The 15,191-nt window shown below is 60.9% G+C and overlaps 1 protein-coding gene across 6 annotated transcripts in view; it reads right to left on the bottom strand.

The window, feature by feature from the left end:
* Positions 1-15,191, bottom strand: part of SCN5A (sodium voltage-gated channel alpha subunit 5) — a 91,605-nt gene that overhangs the window by 12,137 nt on the left and 64,277 nt on the right. For 4 of the 6 annotated variants that reach the window (XM_084902773.1, XM_084902772.1, XM_084902770.1 and 1 more), the window contains exons 17-21: positions 13,072-13,524; positions 11,327-11,485; positions 8,671-8,791; positions 7,722-7,876; positions 3,749-3,922 (exon numbers count right to left, since the gene is read on the bottom strand). In XM_084902773.1, the coding sequence (XP_084758899.1) occupies positions 3,749-3,922; positions 7,722-7,876; positions 8,671-8,791; positions 11,327-11,485; positions 13,072-13,524 (1,062 nt within the window). The remainder of the gene's footprint in view (positions 1-3,748; positions 3,923-7,721; positions 7,877-8,670; positions 8,792-11,326; positions 11,486-13,071; positions 13,525-15,191) is intronic. The other 2 variants (XM_084902774.1, XM_084902775.1) reach the window with 1 other exon arrangement.

A 15,191-nucleotide genomic window follows, 5' to 3' on the forward strand; every position in this document is an offset into this window, starting at 1 on the left:
AGGAGCAGGGACACAAATCCCGGGCGCTGGGTCCTTGTGGGTGTTCCTCAAAGTCAAGTTCTTTGGGGGAAGGAAGGGCTGTCCTGGGTGGAGTATGAGCAGACACTCTCCTGGGGCCTTTCCCCAAAGCCAGACTCTGCAGCATTCTGACCTCTTCAAAGAAGTGGGCTGCCGAGACCCGTTTGGCTCAGTGGATAGAGCGTTGGCCTGCGGACTGAAGGGTCCCGGGTTCGATTCCGGTCAAGGGCACGTGCCTTGGTTGCGGGCACATCCCCGGTGGAGAGTGTGCAGGAGGCAGCTGGTCAATGTATCTCTCTCATCGACGTTTCTAGCTCTCTATCTCTCTCAATTCCTCTGTGTAAAAATCAATAAAATATATTTAAAAAAAAAAAAAAAAAGAAGGGGGTGCTTACGTGGAGACCGGGGGCAACGAGAGCCCCAGCTCTGTCCCCTCCGCCCCGCCCCCACCGTGGCATCTCCTTCTCGTGGACTTCATCCTTCTGGAGCTCCACGGGCATCCATTCCTCTTACTTCGCCGCTGGCCTGGAGCACGGCTTAGGAATGGTCTGCTGCCTGACCTCGCAGGCAATCACCAGTAATAGCACCTTGGCATTGAGGGCAGCCCGGGGGTGGTGAGGAGCCGCGGGCAAGGGCCCCACCGCCACAGCCTTCCCCCAGGCTTGGAAGCACGGAGGGTGCCCAGCGTTAGGTGGGCATTCCTGGGCAGGCAGAGGGGCATCTCCAGGAACTGCCTCCTGAGGGGCCAGCCAGCCTGCCTCCTTCCCAGCAGGCCACCCCTGACGTCTGTTCTTGCCCCACCTGCCCACCCGTGGCTTCCCCCCACCCCCACCCCCACCTCGGATGATGGCAACTCCATCCTCCCAGCTGCTCAGGCCACAGCCTTGGCGCCATCCCTGCTCCTCTCCGTGTCTCACACCTCACTCCCAGCCCATCAGGATTTCCTGTTGGCTCTGTCTTCAAAACGCGTCAGAAGTTCAGCTATGTCTCACCACGTTCCCTCCGCCACGGTGGCCGGGCCGCCCTCACCTCTCCCCTGGGTGGCTGCCTCCCAAGTCTTCTCCCACGCGGGCCCCCTCCCCCCACCCACAGGGCGATCTTTTTATAACGTGAGTCAGGCAGAGCCCTGCGAGGTCTCCCCGTTTCATCCCGAATAAAAGCCCCGTCTTCCAAAGATGCCCCTGCCTGCCCCTGCCTCACCTCCTGCACACCCTTCCCCACTCACTCTGCTCCAGCTGCTCTGGCCTCCCTGAAGCGCCTCTTTTTTTAAAATTTAAAAAAAAATATTTGTATTGATTTCAGAGAGGAAGGGAGAGGGAGAGAGAGGTGGAAACATCACTGATGAGAGAGAATTACTGATTGCCTGCCTCCTGCACGCCCCACACTGGGGATCGAGCCCACCACCCGGGGGCATGTGCCCTGACCGGGAATTGAACCGTGACCTCCTGTCCTGGTTCATAGGTCAAAGCTCAATCACTGAGCCATGCCTGTAGCTCCTCAAGTGTGCCAGGCAGGCACTGACCACAGGACCTTGGCACTGCCATTCCCACCTGTGCTTGGAATGTTCTGCAGACATCTGCCTGGCTCCCCCCAACTTCCTTCCAATCTGCTCCCATGTCCCCTCAGTGGGCCCACTGAGTTTTTTTTTTGGGGGGGGGTCCTATTTAAAGTTGTGATGTACCCACCCCCCCACCCTCGTGTCTCCCCAACCCCTTCCCTACTTCCTTTTTCTTCACGGTCCACATCCCCTTCTGACATAACATAAAATGGACTCACTTATCAGGTTCCCTGCACTGGCAGGGACTTTGTCTGTTTTCTTCCCTGAGATCACCAGCACCTACACTGGCCCTTGCCCACAGATGCTCAATAGTGTTTATTGAAAAACTGCCCGAGTTGGCTTGAAAACATCTTCTCCTGACCCTGAGGCCTGGAGCCACCTTTCCCGCCCGCTGTGGGGTCGGGGTGGGGGCAGCGTGGCCCATGTCAGGGAAGCTGGATTCCAGCTCACGACCTTCTGCCTGACCTTGGGCAAGCCCCTCCCTGCGGTGAGCCCCGCTTCCTTCTCCCCCAGTGGCCTGGCCGTCTTGGGTCCGGCCCAGAGCACTGACTCAGCACTCAAAGCTGAGCTCCCCGAGGTGGCAGGTGGTGGGGTGTGGGTGGGCCCCTCTAGAAGCCTCTGCAGACTCCTCGGGCTGCCCGGGGACAGCAGGCCTGACCTCTGGGGGAGGGGCTGGGTGACGGGCCTCCAGAGCTGCCAGGGTCTCGGCAGGGAGACCTCAGGGTCCTCGCCTTCATCTCAGAGGCCCTGAGGGCTCCAGGCTGCAAGGCACCCAGAGCTGCCTCCCGCTCCTCTGTCGCTCCCCCTGGAGCTCCTCGCACCCCAGCATGAGCACCCTCTCAGCCACAGACAGGGTGACAGAAAGAGGCCGATCTATCTCCACAGGCGCTCTAACCCACTCGGCCTCTCCCGCCACAGCCACTCCAGGCTTGCCCTCCGCCTAGCTGGGGCCGGCCTCCTGGGGCCTCTGAGGAGGTGTGGGACGGAGCGGAGCGCAGGCCTGAGCCTCCTCTGGAGCTGCAGGGACAGCCCCCGCTGGTGGGCAGGGCCCCAGCGGCCATGGCCGCTTCTGGAAAGTGCTCCCTAGCCTGCAGGTCCTGCCTCCTTCTGTTCTGTGGGGCCCACTACCACCCCGGTGAGCCCTCCCCCGAGCCCTTGGCCTTTGCCCGGCTCCCTCTGCCCTCGGAGCCCAGACCCACACTGCTCCACAGCTGGCTCAGTTCCTGCCTCGGGCCACTCCCCTGCTTGACCGGGCTCAGGACCCCCCCGCCGTGGGCCCTGCATGGCACCCAGCAGTGTCCTGGGCCTGGGTAGCTGTGGGGTAGGCGCCTCCTACTCCTCTGCCAACTGCTCCAGGCCCTCCCTGGACGCAGCCTGGGCAGGCAAGCCCTGCCAGCTCCCTGGTCAGCCAGGGCAGCCACCCAGAACCCCTGGGTCAGCGTTCCTGGCTTTCCTCCTTCTCCCTGGTGACCCTCTCCTCACTTCCACCCCCCCCCCCCCTCGCCGCCCCAGTGCCTGCTCCCCAGGTGGTCTGATCTCCCTGAGCCAGGAGGCCCTCTCCTGCCTGCCTGGCCGGCACCTCTGCACCAGCCCTGCCGCCTCTGGCCTTTGGCTCACTCCATCCCCAGGGCAGATGGCCTCCTTCACGTGCGGGCACAGACGCTCCTAACCGGCCCCATGGCTTGTGGGCCTGGCAGACCCTCCCAGCACCCGTGGTCCCCGCTCAGCACAGGCTTGTCCGCTCCGCGCCCCCTCCCGCCCCCCCCCCCCCGGCCATGCCCAGAGGGGGAGCCCCCACTCCCGCCCTGGCTCACCCCCTGCCTGCAATGCCCTTCACCGATTCCTGCGGTGAGGCTAGCCTCCCCCCGAAGCCAGGGGGCTCCTGAGGCCCGGGCCCAGGTCCTCCCTGCTCCTCCGTCTCCCCAAAGTAGGGGTTCTCATGGCAGGGCCCTGGCCTCCTCCGTCTCTTCTTCCTCCCAGACTGAGGGGCCTGGGTCTCTCTCTCCAGGACCCCGGCCTCCCTGCCCTCTGCCCGCGCCAGGGCACAGCCAAGTGCCTCCACGGCAGCCTGACCCCCCGCAGCCCGGCCATCCTGTCGCTCGGCTCTGTCTCGGCTCCTGCTGCTGCTCTGGCGACCGCCTCCCCCCACCCTTCCCTCCAGGCCACACTCACGTCCACGATGAGGAAGTCGAGCCAGCACCAGGCGTTGGTGAAGTACTTCTTGAAGCCGTAGGCCACCCACTTGAGCAGCATCTCCAGCACGAACACGTAGGTGAACATCTTGTCGGCGTATTCGAGCAGGACCTTGATGGTCTTCCGCTCCTCCAGGTAGATGTCCTCGAAGGCCTGCAGCCCAGGGGAGGGGCCAAGGGGACATGGCATCCGGACCACGGCCAACACCCCCCTGCTGGAGGCATCCACTCTCACGGTACCTTTGCACCCAGGGGGGCGGGGGAGGGGGCACAGCTGAGACGCCAGAGGAGGGGACTCCTCCAGGGTCGGCTGCAGACAGGCCAGCCAGCTCTCCCGGGAGCGTGGGCCGTGGGCCGTGGGCGGGCCAGGAAATGACCTGATGTGGTGAGCGGACAGCAGGGCAGAGCGGAGTGAGGACACTCCTTCCCTCGCGTTACAGAGCAAGACTCAGTCCTGGGCCAGGGCATTTTGTTTAATTAACTAATTATTTCATTTTTTTGGGGGGGAGGGGGGTGGGCTAGGGCATTTTAAAGGCCTTTCTAGAACTTGCCGAGCTCCCCTTTTAATGAGGGAGGGCGTGCAGGCTCGGCTCACAGCCCGCCGCAGGAAACAACGTAAAACTGGTTTTGTTTTCACTCTCCTTTATGCCGTTACCTACTTTCCATAGGAAATAATATTGGTTTCTGGTTGCAACAATCACTAGAAGTTTCCCTTTAGAATAAATACATTAAACCGAACAAAAAAACGCCGAGAGTTGACCTAAGGGAACCCTTAAGTAAATGATGGCACAGGCAGTTTGTGACTGCGAAGTTAGGGAGCACGGGACCAGATACAGCCAAACCTCCTGCCATCCAGAATCTACGCGTCAACGTTTCTAAAACGCTCAAAGCTGCCGAAACCGGTTTGGCTCAGTGGATAGAGCGTCGGCCTGCGGACTGAAAGGTCCCGGGTTCGATCCCGGTCAAGGGCGTGTACATTGGTGGCAGGCACATCCCCGGTAGGAGGTGTGCAAGAGGCAACTGGTCAATGTTTCTCTCTCATTGATGTTTCTAGCTCTCTCTCCCTCTCCTTTCCTCTGTAAAATATATATATATTTAAAAAAATAAATAAAAATAAAATAAATAAAACGCTCAAAGCTGTTTTTCTGCCCCTCCTCATTCCTGCCTCAACCCACATTCCTGGGCCAATGGAGAACCCCAGCGCTCCCTGCTGCCCTCCCCTCCTCCGGCCTCTGATCAGTACCTGCTCCCCTCCAGTGACTGCTCCCGGTCCTGGAAGTGCTCTGAGCCTCCCAGTCCAGGCAACTGAAGGCGTCACCGAGGGCCCTGGGCGCGGCCCCCACCTGTGGCTGGGCCTCCTGGCTGCCTGCAGGCCACCGTGAGCAGCCGTGGTCCAGGGCCAGCGCTGCCCGCAGTGGCCGAGCCTGCCTGCTGAGCCCTGCACGTGGCGAATCCAGCCCGTGTACACAGGACAACAGGAATTCAGGTCCCAGTATGGAGTTGGGGAGTTGTTTAAGAAAGAGTTTTCTCTGATTATAAAACTGTATGCTTTTTATAAAAAAAATAACATAGAGCCCTGGCCGGTGTGGCTCATTGCTTGAGCACCCTCTCATGCACCAAAAGGTCGCTGGTTCGATTCCCGGTCAGGGCACATGCCTGGGCTGCAGGCTGGATCCCCAGGAGGGGGTGTGCGGGAGGCAGCTGACGTGTGCCCCTCTCACATCAATGTTTCTGTCTCTCTCCCTTCCTCTCTCTTAAAATTATTAAGAAATCTAAAAATGTGAAGTTCTCTCTTACTTTCTCATCATTCACCTTGGGCTCCCTTAAAAAAAAAAAAAAAAAGATAGGAATGTGGTGAAATCTCCCTGTACTATTGTACTATTGCCATTCCGACCCCCTTCCCCAATGATTTTGCTTTCTATTAAGTGCTATACAATCCCAAGCAAATATATTCATAAGTTACATTTTTAATATAGGTGGGGACCCTCTTTGTTTTATATCTCAAGCCCTTGAACTCAACCTTGTTTAATATTAACAAACAAAAGCACTCTGGTTTTCGTTGTCATTGTTTTCATTTGCCTGAAATACCTTATTATTTCACTTTTAATATTTCTGAGTCACAGTGTTCCAGGATTGTCATTTGAGAGTAATAGCTGAAGCTTTTTAAAAAAATCCATCCAGTGTCCTTTTCTTTTAAAAGATGAATTTTATCCAGTTACATTTATTATTAAAACACATGTTTGATCTTGCCTCTGCCATATTACTTTCTATTTTTCTAATCTAATGCTTCCTTGTTGCTTATTTGTTTTTTCTATCTTTTACTGTAAGATCTATGTTTTCTTTCAGCAATTTGGAAGGGATATATAGTCTGCTTTCTGTTAAACAAGTTTATAACTTTCAATAACACTTCTTTTCTCAATATATCATTGACATTTTTTTTTTTTTAACACTGCTTGGCTGTCTACTCTGATTAGATGCATCTTTGCTTGCCAAAACTCCTCCTCACTTATGCCAGGCTGAGTTTTTCCTCCCCAGCCCAGACTAAGTGGCTCTGGCTGCCCTTGTTTGTGGTTGTTCAAAAACAAAACTTGTTAACATATTGTCAAGTCATCCTTCCCTGAAGTCTGCAGAGATTTCGCTCCAGCTGCCAAAGGTAAAACAGCCGAGTCTGCAAGTCATGTGTCTGGGCCAACTCCGGAACAGGAGTGGGGCAGTCAGGGCGGAGGGGGAGGCTCAGAGGTTAGAAGTGACGGCCACAGTGCCTCCTCATGGCCCGCCCCACAGTGGGCAGCACAGACTGGGGGCACTGAGTCTTGGATCAAAGCGACCCTTTCCCACTCTGTAGTCCCAAGCGTCTCCTGTTAGTTGCTCATCCCCAACAATATCAGGTGCTCGCTCCCTCTGGGTCAGGAAAGGTTCTGTTTCTTCTGCCGTCTTGATCATCCCTCTCCCTGCTCAACAGCACCTTCTAGAGCCCTCTCTAGGGCTGTTCCCTTTCTGGTAATAAGGGATCTGAGAGATCAGAGTTGGGTGTTTGGGAGCCAGATGAGGGTATCTGCTTCTCTAGGGCTCAATAAACCGCCCTGTCCTCCACAGTTGTTCCATCTGCTTCCTCCAGGAAGCCTTCCTGATTGCCCCAGTTCCCCCTGACCCCCCATCACCCTGAGTCATCTACTCAATGTTGCTCCACTTTCTTGAACTGATCTCTGACTCTCTCCAGCCTGCTCAGTCTGGTTTCCCCGATTACACAGGGAATCCCCCCCGAGGCTCTCCCTGGCTCACAGACGCAGACAGAGGAGAGCTTGGAAAAGACCTATTGAACAGCCCGGAAGGCCCGGGACAGGGGACTCTGGAATCTGACGGTCTGGGTTCAAATGCCACACCTGCTGCTTGTGGGTGGTGGGGCCTTGGGGCGGGCTACCTAATGCTTCTGCAAAAGCTTGGTGTGGGATGGAATGGAAACACGTGTGAACCGCACAGCGTGGTCTCCCAGCCCCGGGAAAACCTGGGGTCAGCGGAGCCACCGCGGTCGTGTCAGCCGGAATCACGAGTTGCATTGGACCTGCCTGATGGAGCGCCTGAAGCTGTGCACAGTGGTGACAGGGCGGGGAGGGGGGGGGGAGGGAAGGGGGGAGAGTGTCACCAGAGCTCAGGTGTGTGAGGCCAGTGACCTGTGACCTATGCACTGTGATCTGGGGCAAATCACTGCCCTTTCATGAAACAAGGGGGCCTGGACCGACGATGACCGCGGCCGAGCCCTTCCTGCCCGGACCTGCACCTGTGCTCCCAGCTGCTGAGCGTTTGATTCCTGATCTGGGGCCCTGGGGGAGGGCGTTCTCAGCAGAGGGTCTGCCCCCATCCCTGACCCAGCTTTCCGGGGGGAGACTTCCTTTCCCAGCCCTCCCCTTCTCCGCCACCCCTCGCTGCCCAGCCCTGCATCCCCCGGAGGGTACCAGCGCTCCGCTGCTGAGCAGGATCATGAAGATGATGAAGCTCTCGAACCAGCTGTGCTCCACGATGCGGTAGCAGGTCTTGCGCAGCCGCCACCAGACCTTCCCTGGGGCCTGCGTGGTGTCCACGGTGCAGCAGGGACAGCGCCGGACACAGCCTGTGGGGGAGAGAGCGGGGTCAGGCCCGGGCCGGCGGCTGGGAATGCCCATGGCTGATGGCAGGAAGCTCGGTGGTTGAAGGAAATGGCGGAGAGACAGAGATTACCATGGTGGGTGAGGAGCAGGGGAACATGGCGGGCGGGGGCCATGGGGGGCAGGGAGGGCTGTGGGTGCTGTCTGCCCCAGCCCACACGCAGCAGGCCCTCTGTGGAAAGGCCCTATGGACCAGGCACGCAGGGAGTGGAGGAAGGGCCTGGCAGGTGTGGGCTGGGTTGGGTGGGCTCCGTCTTGTCCTCTGCTCCTCTGGGAAACCCTCCTCCTGCCAGAATGTCCCAGAATTCCCTGGGCTGCTCTGTCCCTGGGCCTTCCCCATGTGTGCAATTCCTGAGCCTTGGGAAGAACGGGCCCTGGACTGGTAGCCCCGAATGATGTACCCTGCATTGCATCCCCAGCTGCCCTCCAAACACCCGCCCCCCCCCCCCCCCCCCGCATTCACTATAAAAGCTACTGAGGCCAGTCACCATGCCAAGGCCTGGGGGGACAGCGGGGAATCAGACCAGGCCCTGCCGCTGTGGGAGCCTACAGTCATGCTACCACCCCACAAACGCAGGGGCACCCCACAAACACAGGGGCACCTGTCCTTGGTGCACCCATGATGAATGGGGAAGGGAGGGAGGGGACGCAGCCGGGCCAGGATGGGGTGTAACATGGCCACGGGCTCCAAGGAGCTGCTGGTCCTCCTGCCCCTCCCGGCAGGGCTGAGGCTGGGGCACAGGGCCACCCAGGGCAGGACCTTCGGTGAAGCAGTCCTCTGGGTCCTTGTCGTCCTCGCCGAGGTCAGGGATCTGCTCCAGGAGGTCGGCGGTGTTGGTCATGTCCGCGGTGCTCCCCTCGGAGTAACTGTCCTCGTGGGTCTGTGGGCCGGAGCGGGGGGCAGGGAGGGCAAGGACGTGAGTGTGGGCCAGGGAGCAGCCTCCAGCCTGGGGCGTCTGGGATGGTGCCCACACTACTCTCCATTGCCCTCCCGGGGAACCGGAGCCCGGGATGATGGGACCTGCCCCAGAGGTCCCCCAAGGCCAGTCAGGGCTGAGCTGAGGCTGGCTGGGCCTCGGGGCTTCTGGGTCTCTGGTTCTGGTCTGCGGGGTCTAGGGCAGGGCTGTGGGGATCGAACACTGGGAAAAAATATGGGGATAAAGCATCCGTCCAATTGGAAACAAAACAGACATGAGGTGGCAACACGGAAACACACTGGCACATGGGCACATACGGAGGAAGCAGGCACGCCACACCCAGAACCGAGTCAGAACCAGCATCCTAGGCACATGGAACCACAAGGTCAGACATGCAGAGAACAGGCCGGCCACCCACCCCTGCGACCCCCCATTCGTGTGGGTGCTGGCGTGAGGCGCGGAGTCCGGAGTAAGAGCGGGAAGGTGCTGGGCCGTGCCCCGCCTGGCATGCAGGGCTCTGCTGCCTTGAACTCGCTTAACCTGACTACAGAGAAGGGTGCGCCCGCCGTGTGCCCTGTGCGTGTCTGCGTGTGCCACGTGTGTGTGCCGGCTGTAGGGGCCACGGTGGCGCTCTGCCCAGTTCCCCTCCTCTAGGCCAGCGCACCCATCCCGGCCGCCGGGAGCACTGGCTGCTGCCTGGCTCCAGCTCCAGAACCGCCCTCAGCCTGGGAGCTGCCCTCTCTGGAAATTGCTTGAAAGCCAGTGTGATGGGCTGATATGGAGGGAACCACGCTGAGGCCAGAGTCCAGCGACCGCGCCCCACCACGCCTCTGCCTCATGCTGCTTCCCTCCCTGTGGGTGTCTCCTGAGAGTGCTCCCTCAGAGGGTCCTTGGTGCTGGAAGCCTGTGGCAGGCTCTGCCTCCGGGAGCCCACGCTGAGGGCAGGGAGGCCGGGCAGGGCTTCTGGCAGGAAAGGGAGCCTCCACCGGCTGCAGATCCCGTCTACACCCTCCGCTCAGGTGGCGCCTTGTTGCTCAGGCGCGGGCCCCACGTACGGATGAGCCGTCCGAGATCTGGGGCCTCTGCTCCTCCCACTGCCTTCCAGTCCCTTCCTCCTGGTGTCTTCAAGTCCCCAGCCTTCACCCTTAGCTTTCACAGGTAGGCTGCGATGGGCGGGAACTGGTGGGAATGGAGAGCCGCTCAGGGGCAGGGTGGAGCCAGGCCCAGGGCGAGGCCTGTCTTTGTGGCCCCTGCTGCCAGGAGGGCGCCCCGCCTCCCCCCCCCCCGTCCCCCCCCCGCCCCCCCCTCCCCCGCCCCTCCAGCTCCGCTTTGGAGGCTGAGCTGGGAAAAGCACAGCCGGAGGTCTCCCCTGCTTTTCCTTTCACGCGGGGGCTGCCCAGAGGATTCGGGCTTGTCACCAGGGAGGCCCAGCTCTCAACATCCAATGGGATGACCGGGTCCTTCTCCCACCTCCCCTCCCCTTTATGGGGTCCAATGTGAACGGATTTAGAGAGAGGAAGAAGCCACGAAACCCGTTCCAAGGTCCACAGTCCAGTAGAGAAGCCCTGCTCCCCATGACTGCCTGTCCCTCCGTGTCTCTGGTTCCCGGGTGCCCTCTGGTGCTGTCGGGGTGACGGCCCCACCAGGCCCTCCCGCTCCCAAACTTGCCCTGATGGCAGAGCTTCCCACAGGCCCCTCCCATGCCAGGGACAAGGCGGAGGAGACTCGCCCCCTCGGAGCGGGTCTCCACGGCTGGCCTGAGGCCGAGGTCAGGCTGCAGGGCAATGGCCCCAGGCAGGGCCTTTCACCACGTGACCCCCTCTTGCATGGTGTTTGGCATGAGCAGGAGGGGGTGGGGGTAGCAGGGCCACAATCTGTTAGTGCAGATGCGCATGGGGGGCCAGGCAGGGGATTAAGGGGAGCCAGGCGGGCGGGCAGGCCCTGAAGGGAATCATAGCTCCCCCCTCCCCCTGGGCGCAGGGACAGCCTCTGTCCAGCACAGCGGCTCTTCCAACCACCTTTCCAGAGAAGCCAGAAGTGCAGGTTTTTTACATAAACGCTCCCGGGTTTTAGATGTTGGCAGCCAATTCGCATGAAAACCCTTTTTGTGGTCAGAGGCCTCCCGTTTGCGGCCTCTGCGTTAGCCCCGTGAGCAGCGGCTGGTGGCCGGCACCCCAGGAAGCCAGGCACTTGTTTTCAGAGCGCCCCCAAGTACCCTGGGGTGGGGTGGGGGATCCTGTACAGGACACACAGTTGACAAACGGGACCGAAGCACAGGGACCGGGTGGGGAGGGGTGAACACACAGAGGTTCGGGGTTTGTCCTGCCTCGAGGTCCTGGGATGGCAGCTTCTGGGATTTCCCAGTGGCTCCGGGCCCCACGCCACCCCACCCTCCCCCGCGTGGACAGGGCTGCCCATGGTCCCCTCTGCAGAGGGTCTCCCCCACGGCCCAGGGTCTCCCAGGCCCATGAGGGCTTTCGGGGCGCAGGCGTGCGTTACCTCACGGCACCCTGGGGCCCGGGGCTCCGCTTCCCGCTGCTGCCGCCTGCCCGCCTGGGCCGCGCCGGCCTCGGCCTCGGAGGAGGCGGTCTCGGACACCTGGCTCCAGGCCCTGGGCTCCGGAGGGGCCTCTGGGCTGCTGGACTCAGGCGGGAGCTCCTGCCGAAGAGACCTCTGCCCGTGAGCTCCCGGCCCTAAGCTCCAGGGCCCCCCAACTCTGCCTCAGGCCCTGCCCATGCCTCCCGCCCTCCTCAGGGGCCTCATCGCACCGAGGACCCTCCCACGGGAGCCCTGAGCGGGTGGCTGGGGGCTCTGGCTGGGGGCTCCTGGTAGGTCCTGGTAAAGGGCTGGTAGCCCTCTCCCCCTCCCTGGCAGGGTGCAGCTGGGCAGCCGTGCCCAGCTCCCTTACGTGGCAAACTGCACTTTGGAAGGACACGATGACATTTCCTGTGAGTTTTATGGCACCCCAGCTTGCATACACGCACGCATGCACACACACACACACACACACACACATACACACACACAAACGAACATATACACACACACACATGCACGCACAAACACATCCCAGGGAGATACACGCATGCACACACGCACGGACACACACACACACACACACAAGCATATGCACGCGCACACACATGCACACATGCACACACACATCCCAGGGAGCCAGACCCCATGGGCTCAAGAGAAGCAAAGGAGAGGGAAAGGAGGGGCAGGCAGTGGGATTTCCACTCCTGCGCTGGGAGCATCCCGGAGGTCACTGGAGGCTGGGAGCATCCCGCCCGCCCGCCCCCTGCGGACCCTGTCAGTGTCCCGGCCTGGCTGGCCGGGCTGAAGCTGGCCTGGGGCCATAGGGCGGCAGCGGGCTGTGGAACCCAGTCTGAAGCCTCGGATCACACTCCACACGGGGAAGCAGCTGCTCTTCAGGCCAGACCCACCGGACAGGCCCAGAGGAGGCGGCCAGGATGGGCCCAGCCACACAGAGAGCCCGCCCGCCTTGCCAGACCTGAAGGCCCAACACAGGACGGAGCCACGTGAGCCTGGCTCGGGCCACGGGGAGGCCGAGGGAGCAGTAAGGGGGCACTGCTCCTGTGTCCAGACTCTGGCCCCAAGTGTTAAAAATAACAGGTTGGGAGATAAGATAGTGCCGTCTCTGACACCTGCCATCTTCGGATGCTTATTTTTAAATCTCAGAATCAGCCCTGGGCCTGGGAGGAGGGGAAGGGGCAGGGGGAGGTCAGGAGATGCACTCTTTTCTCATCAAGACACTGGCCTGGGGAGTCCCTGAGGGGGACAGTGGTCAGAGTGGGGGCAGGGCCTGGGGTCCTGGCTCTGTCCCAGAGGCAGGAGGAACTCCTAGCCAGCCTCTCTCTCTCTCTCTCTCTCTCTCTCTCTCTCTCTCTCTCTCTCTCTCTCTCTCCCCGTGCCTCAGTTTCCCTTCCCATACAAACAGCTGCCCATGACCAGCCAGGGATTAAACCATGGACAGCAACCCCTTCCAAGATCTCCTGCTGGGCTGGGCTGGGGAGAGGGTTGAGAGCGGGTCTCAGCTCCCCTCTACAGGGCATGCTGTTGGGGGACACCCTGTCTCCCACCACCGCCCGGCCCGGCTGGGACAGGCTGGCAGGGCAGCGGCAGCGCTGAGTGAGGCTGGTTGCCATGGCAGCGGAGCCCTGCGCCCTACAGAAGCAGGTGCTGCATCCGAGCTGGGGGGAGGTGGCCGGGCGGGGGCTCACCTGCTTGCTGGACTCCTCCTCGGTGCCCAGGCTGTTCTCCTCCTCGTCCTCCTCTTGGTCCTCCGTGTCTGACTCGGCCACAGCGATGGGCACACACACGGGCTCCGGGTCCCCCGGGGTGCCCTGGCCCGGCCGCTTGCCTTCCTCAAACCGCGTCTCCTTGCGGGCCGGAGGTGCCTTCTCCAGCTCTGCGGGCGGCGGGGGGCTGGAGGTGGCAATGCAGCTGGGCAGCTGGCCCTGGGGGGCGAGGGCGAGGGCGAGGGCAGGCTTCGGGGGCCGCCGCTGCCGGAGTCTGCAGCAGAAGTCCCAGGTGGTGCGCTTGAGGAAGCGCAGGCCCCGCTGGATGCGGGCCAGGGCCAGCTGCAGGTTGTTCATCTCCCCGTCCTCGTCCGGCGCCGTGAGGTTGTCGGCGCTGAAGGAGCTGAGCAGCAGCGCCAGGAAGAGGTTCAGGACCTGGGGAGACAGTACAGCTGGGTTCACCGAGGCGGGCGCCGGGCCGGGGGTTCCGCCTTGGGCCCATGATGGGGAAACTGAGGCCCAGGGACCTCAAGGACGGCCAAAGGCCAACAGCTCTAGGTCCAACCCTGGGTCCCGGGCCCTGATCCTAACCCCCCTTCTCTCAAACACAGGATGGCTAATGAGAGGAAAGACACATTCTGATCCCCCCTCCCAGGGTCTCAGTACGTGGGAGCTGAGGTTGCACAGCCTTAGGTCTCCTGTGTCTTGGCCCAGGTTCCATGGGCGAAGCCTGGGTCCATGCCAAAGCCCAGGCCTCCCTGCCGGCAGCTGCCTCGGGAGAGGGCGTAGGGCTGCTTCTGGGAAGTGGGCTCCAGCCTGGGGTCGCCGGGGACAGACAGAATCCCACCCAGAGAGGCTGGGGTGTTCCTGAGGAGGGGCCTCTGCATCCGTTGGAGGGGTAGTGACGTGTCTCAGAGTCTCCCCCCCACTCCCCCCACCCACTCACCACTCAAACACCTGGGCCTCCTGCTGCGGAGCACCCTCCACCCTGTCCCAGGTCTAGCTACGCTTCCCAGGTGAGGCCCCGGGGGCACTGAGCAGAGAAGGGGACAATGGCATGACAAGAGCCCAGGTAGCAGCCCTCAGGCACCTGGGACCAACTGCCAGGTCAGGCTGCTGAGACGGAGTTGTGTCTAGGCGGTGAGGGATACTTGGATGGGTGCTGGGTGCAGGAGCAGACAATGGGATGGGGTGAAGGGACCCGGGGTTGGTGCCAGGGGCCAGCCCTGGCTCCAAGGCCCATTGTGCTAGGGAGTCAGGGAAGGGGCCAAGGTTTCCGAGGAGCTGGGAGGCACGCTACTTAAATGATGTATGTGGGGGGTGGGGGTCCATGGGGAACTAGGGGGACATTGGCTATATTAACAGTACAGATAAAAATTTTAAATTTGGGGGTTAAGGACTTGACTCCTAAGGGAGATTGGCATGGTCCTCTGTGTTTGCATGGTCTGGATTACTGCTTGGGGCTAAACTATCCTGCAAATGAGACGTTTTCTTGCAAATGTGAGTTTGTAGCTGTTGCTACAAAAGCAGACGTTTGCTGAGTGACCAGGGGCGGGCATGGGCCCAGGTGCCAGCTTCCTGAAGGTTAAATGAAGCTGGTGCTGGGCTCCTTCCCCCACGTAGGCCACCCCCGGCTGGGAGCATTACCAGGCCAACAGGCCAGCGGCACAGCTCCCCACGCTGGGCTTGGTGTCCCCCCGAAAGGAGTTCAGTTGGGATGGAGGCCCGTGCAGCAGGGAGTTGTGTGAAGGCAGGTGCGCAGTTCTCACTCAGAGCCCCTGCCCTGGCTTCTCTCAAGCCCCGCAAACACACCTGTCAGCAAGCTGAGAATGAGACTCTTCGGGAGGTTGGAGCACCAGCCCTGATACTGGTCTTTTTTTAAAAAGAGCCACACACACACCCAGGTGGACAGCACGGGAGGGTTAAGAAGCAGGACTTCCGGATCCTATCTCTATGGAGAAATGGTCACTTTGGACACCTGTAGCCTTTCTTATGGCGTCTTTGCGGGGGGCAGGGCATGGGATGTGATCCAGAGCTGCTGTCTCTGCAGACCTCTGGCCTGGCCTGCTCCGTGTTCCTGTGGCCCACCCTGGATCCTCTCC

Source organism: Pipistrellus hanaki (genome assembly GCF_964339955.1).
Source record: "Pipistrellus hanaki genome assembly, chromosome: 13".
Classification (NCBI taxonomy): Eukaryota; Metazoa; Chordata; class Mammalia; order Chiroptera; family Vespertilionidae; genus Pipistrellus; species Pipistrellus hanaki.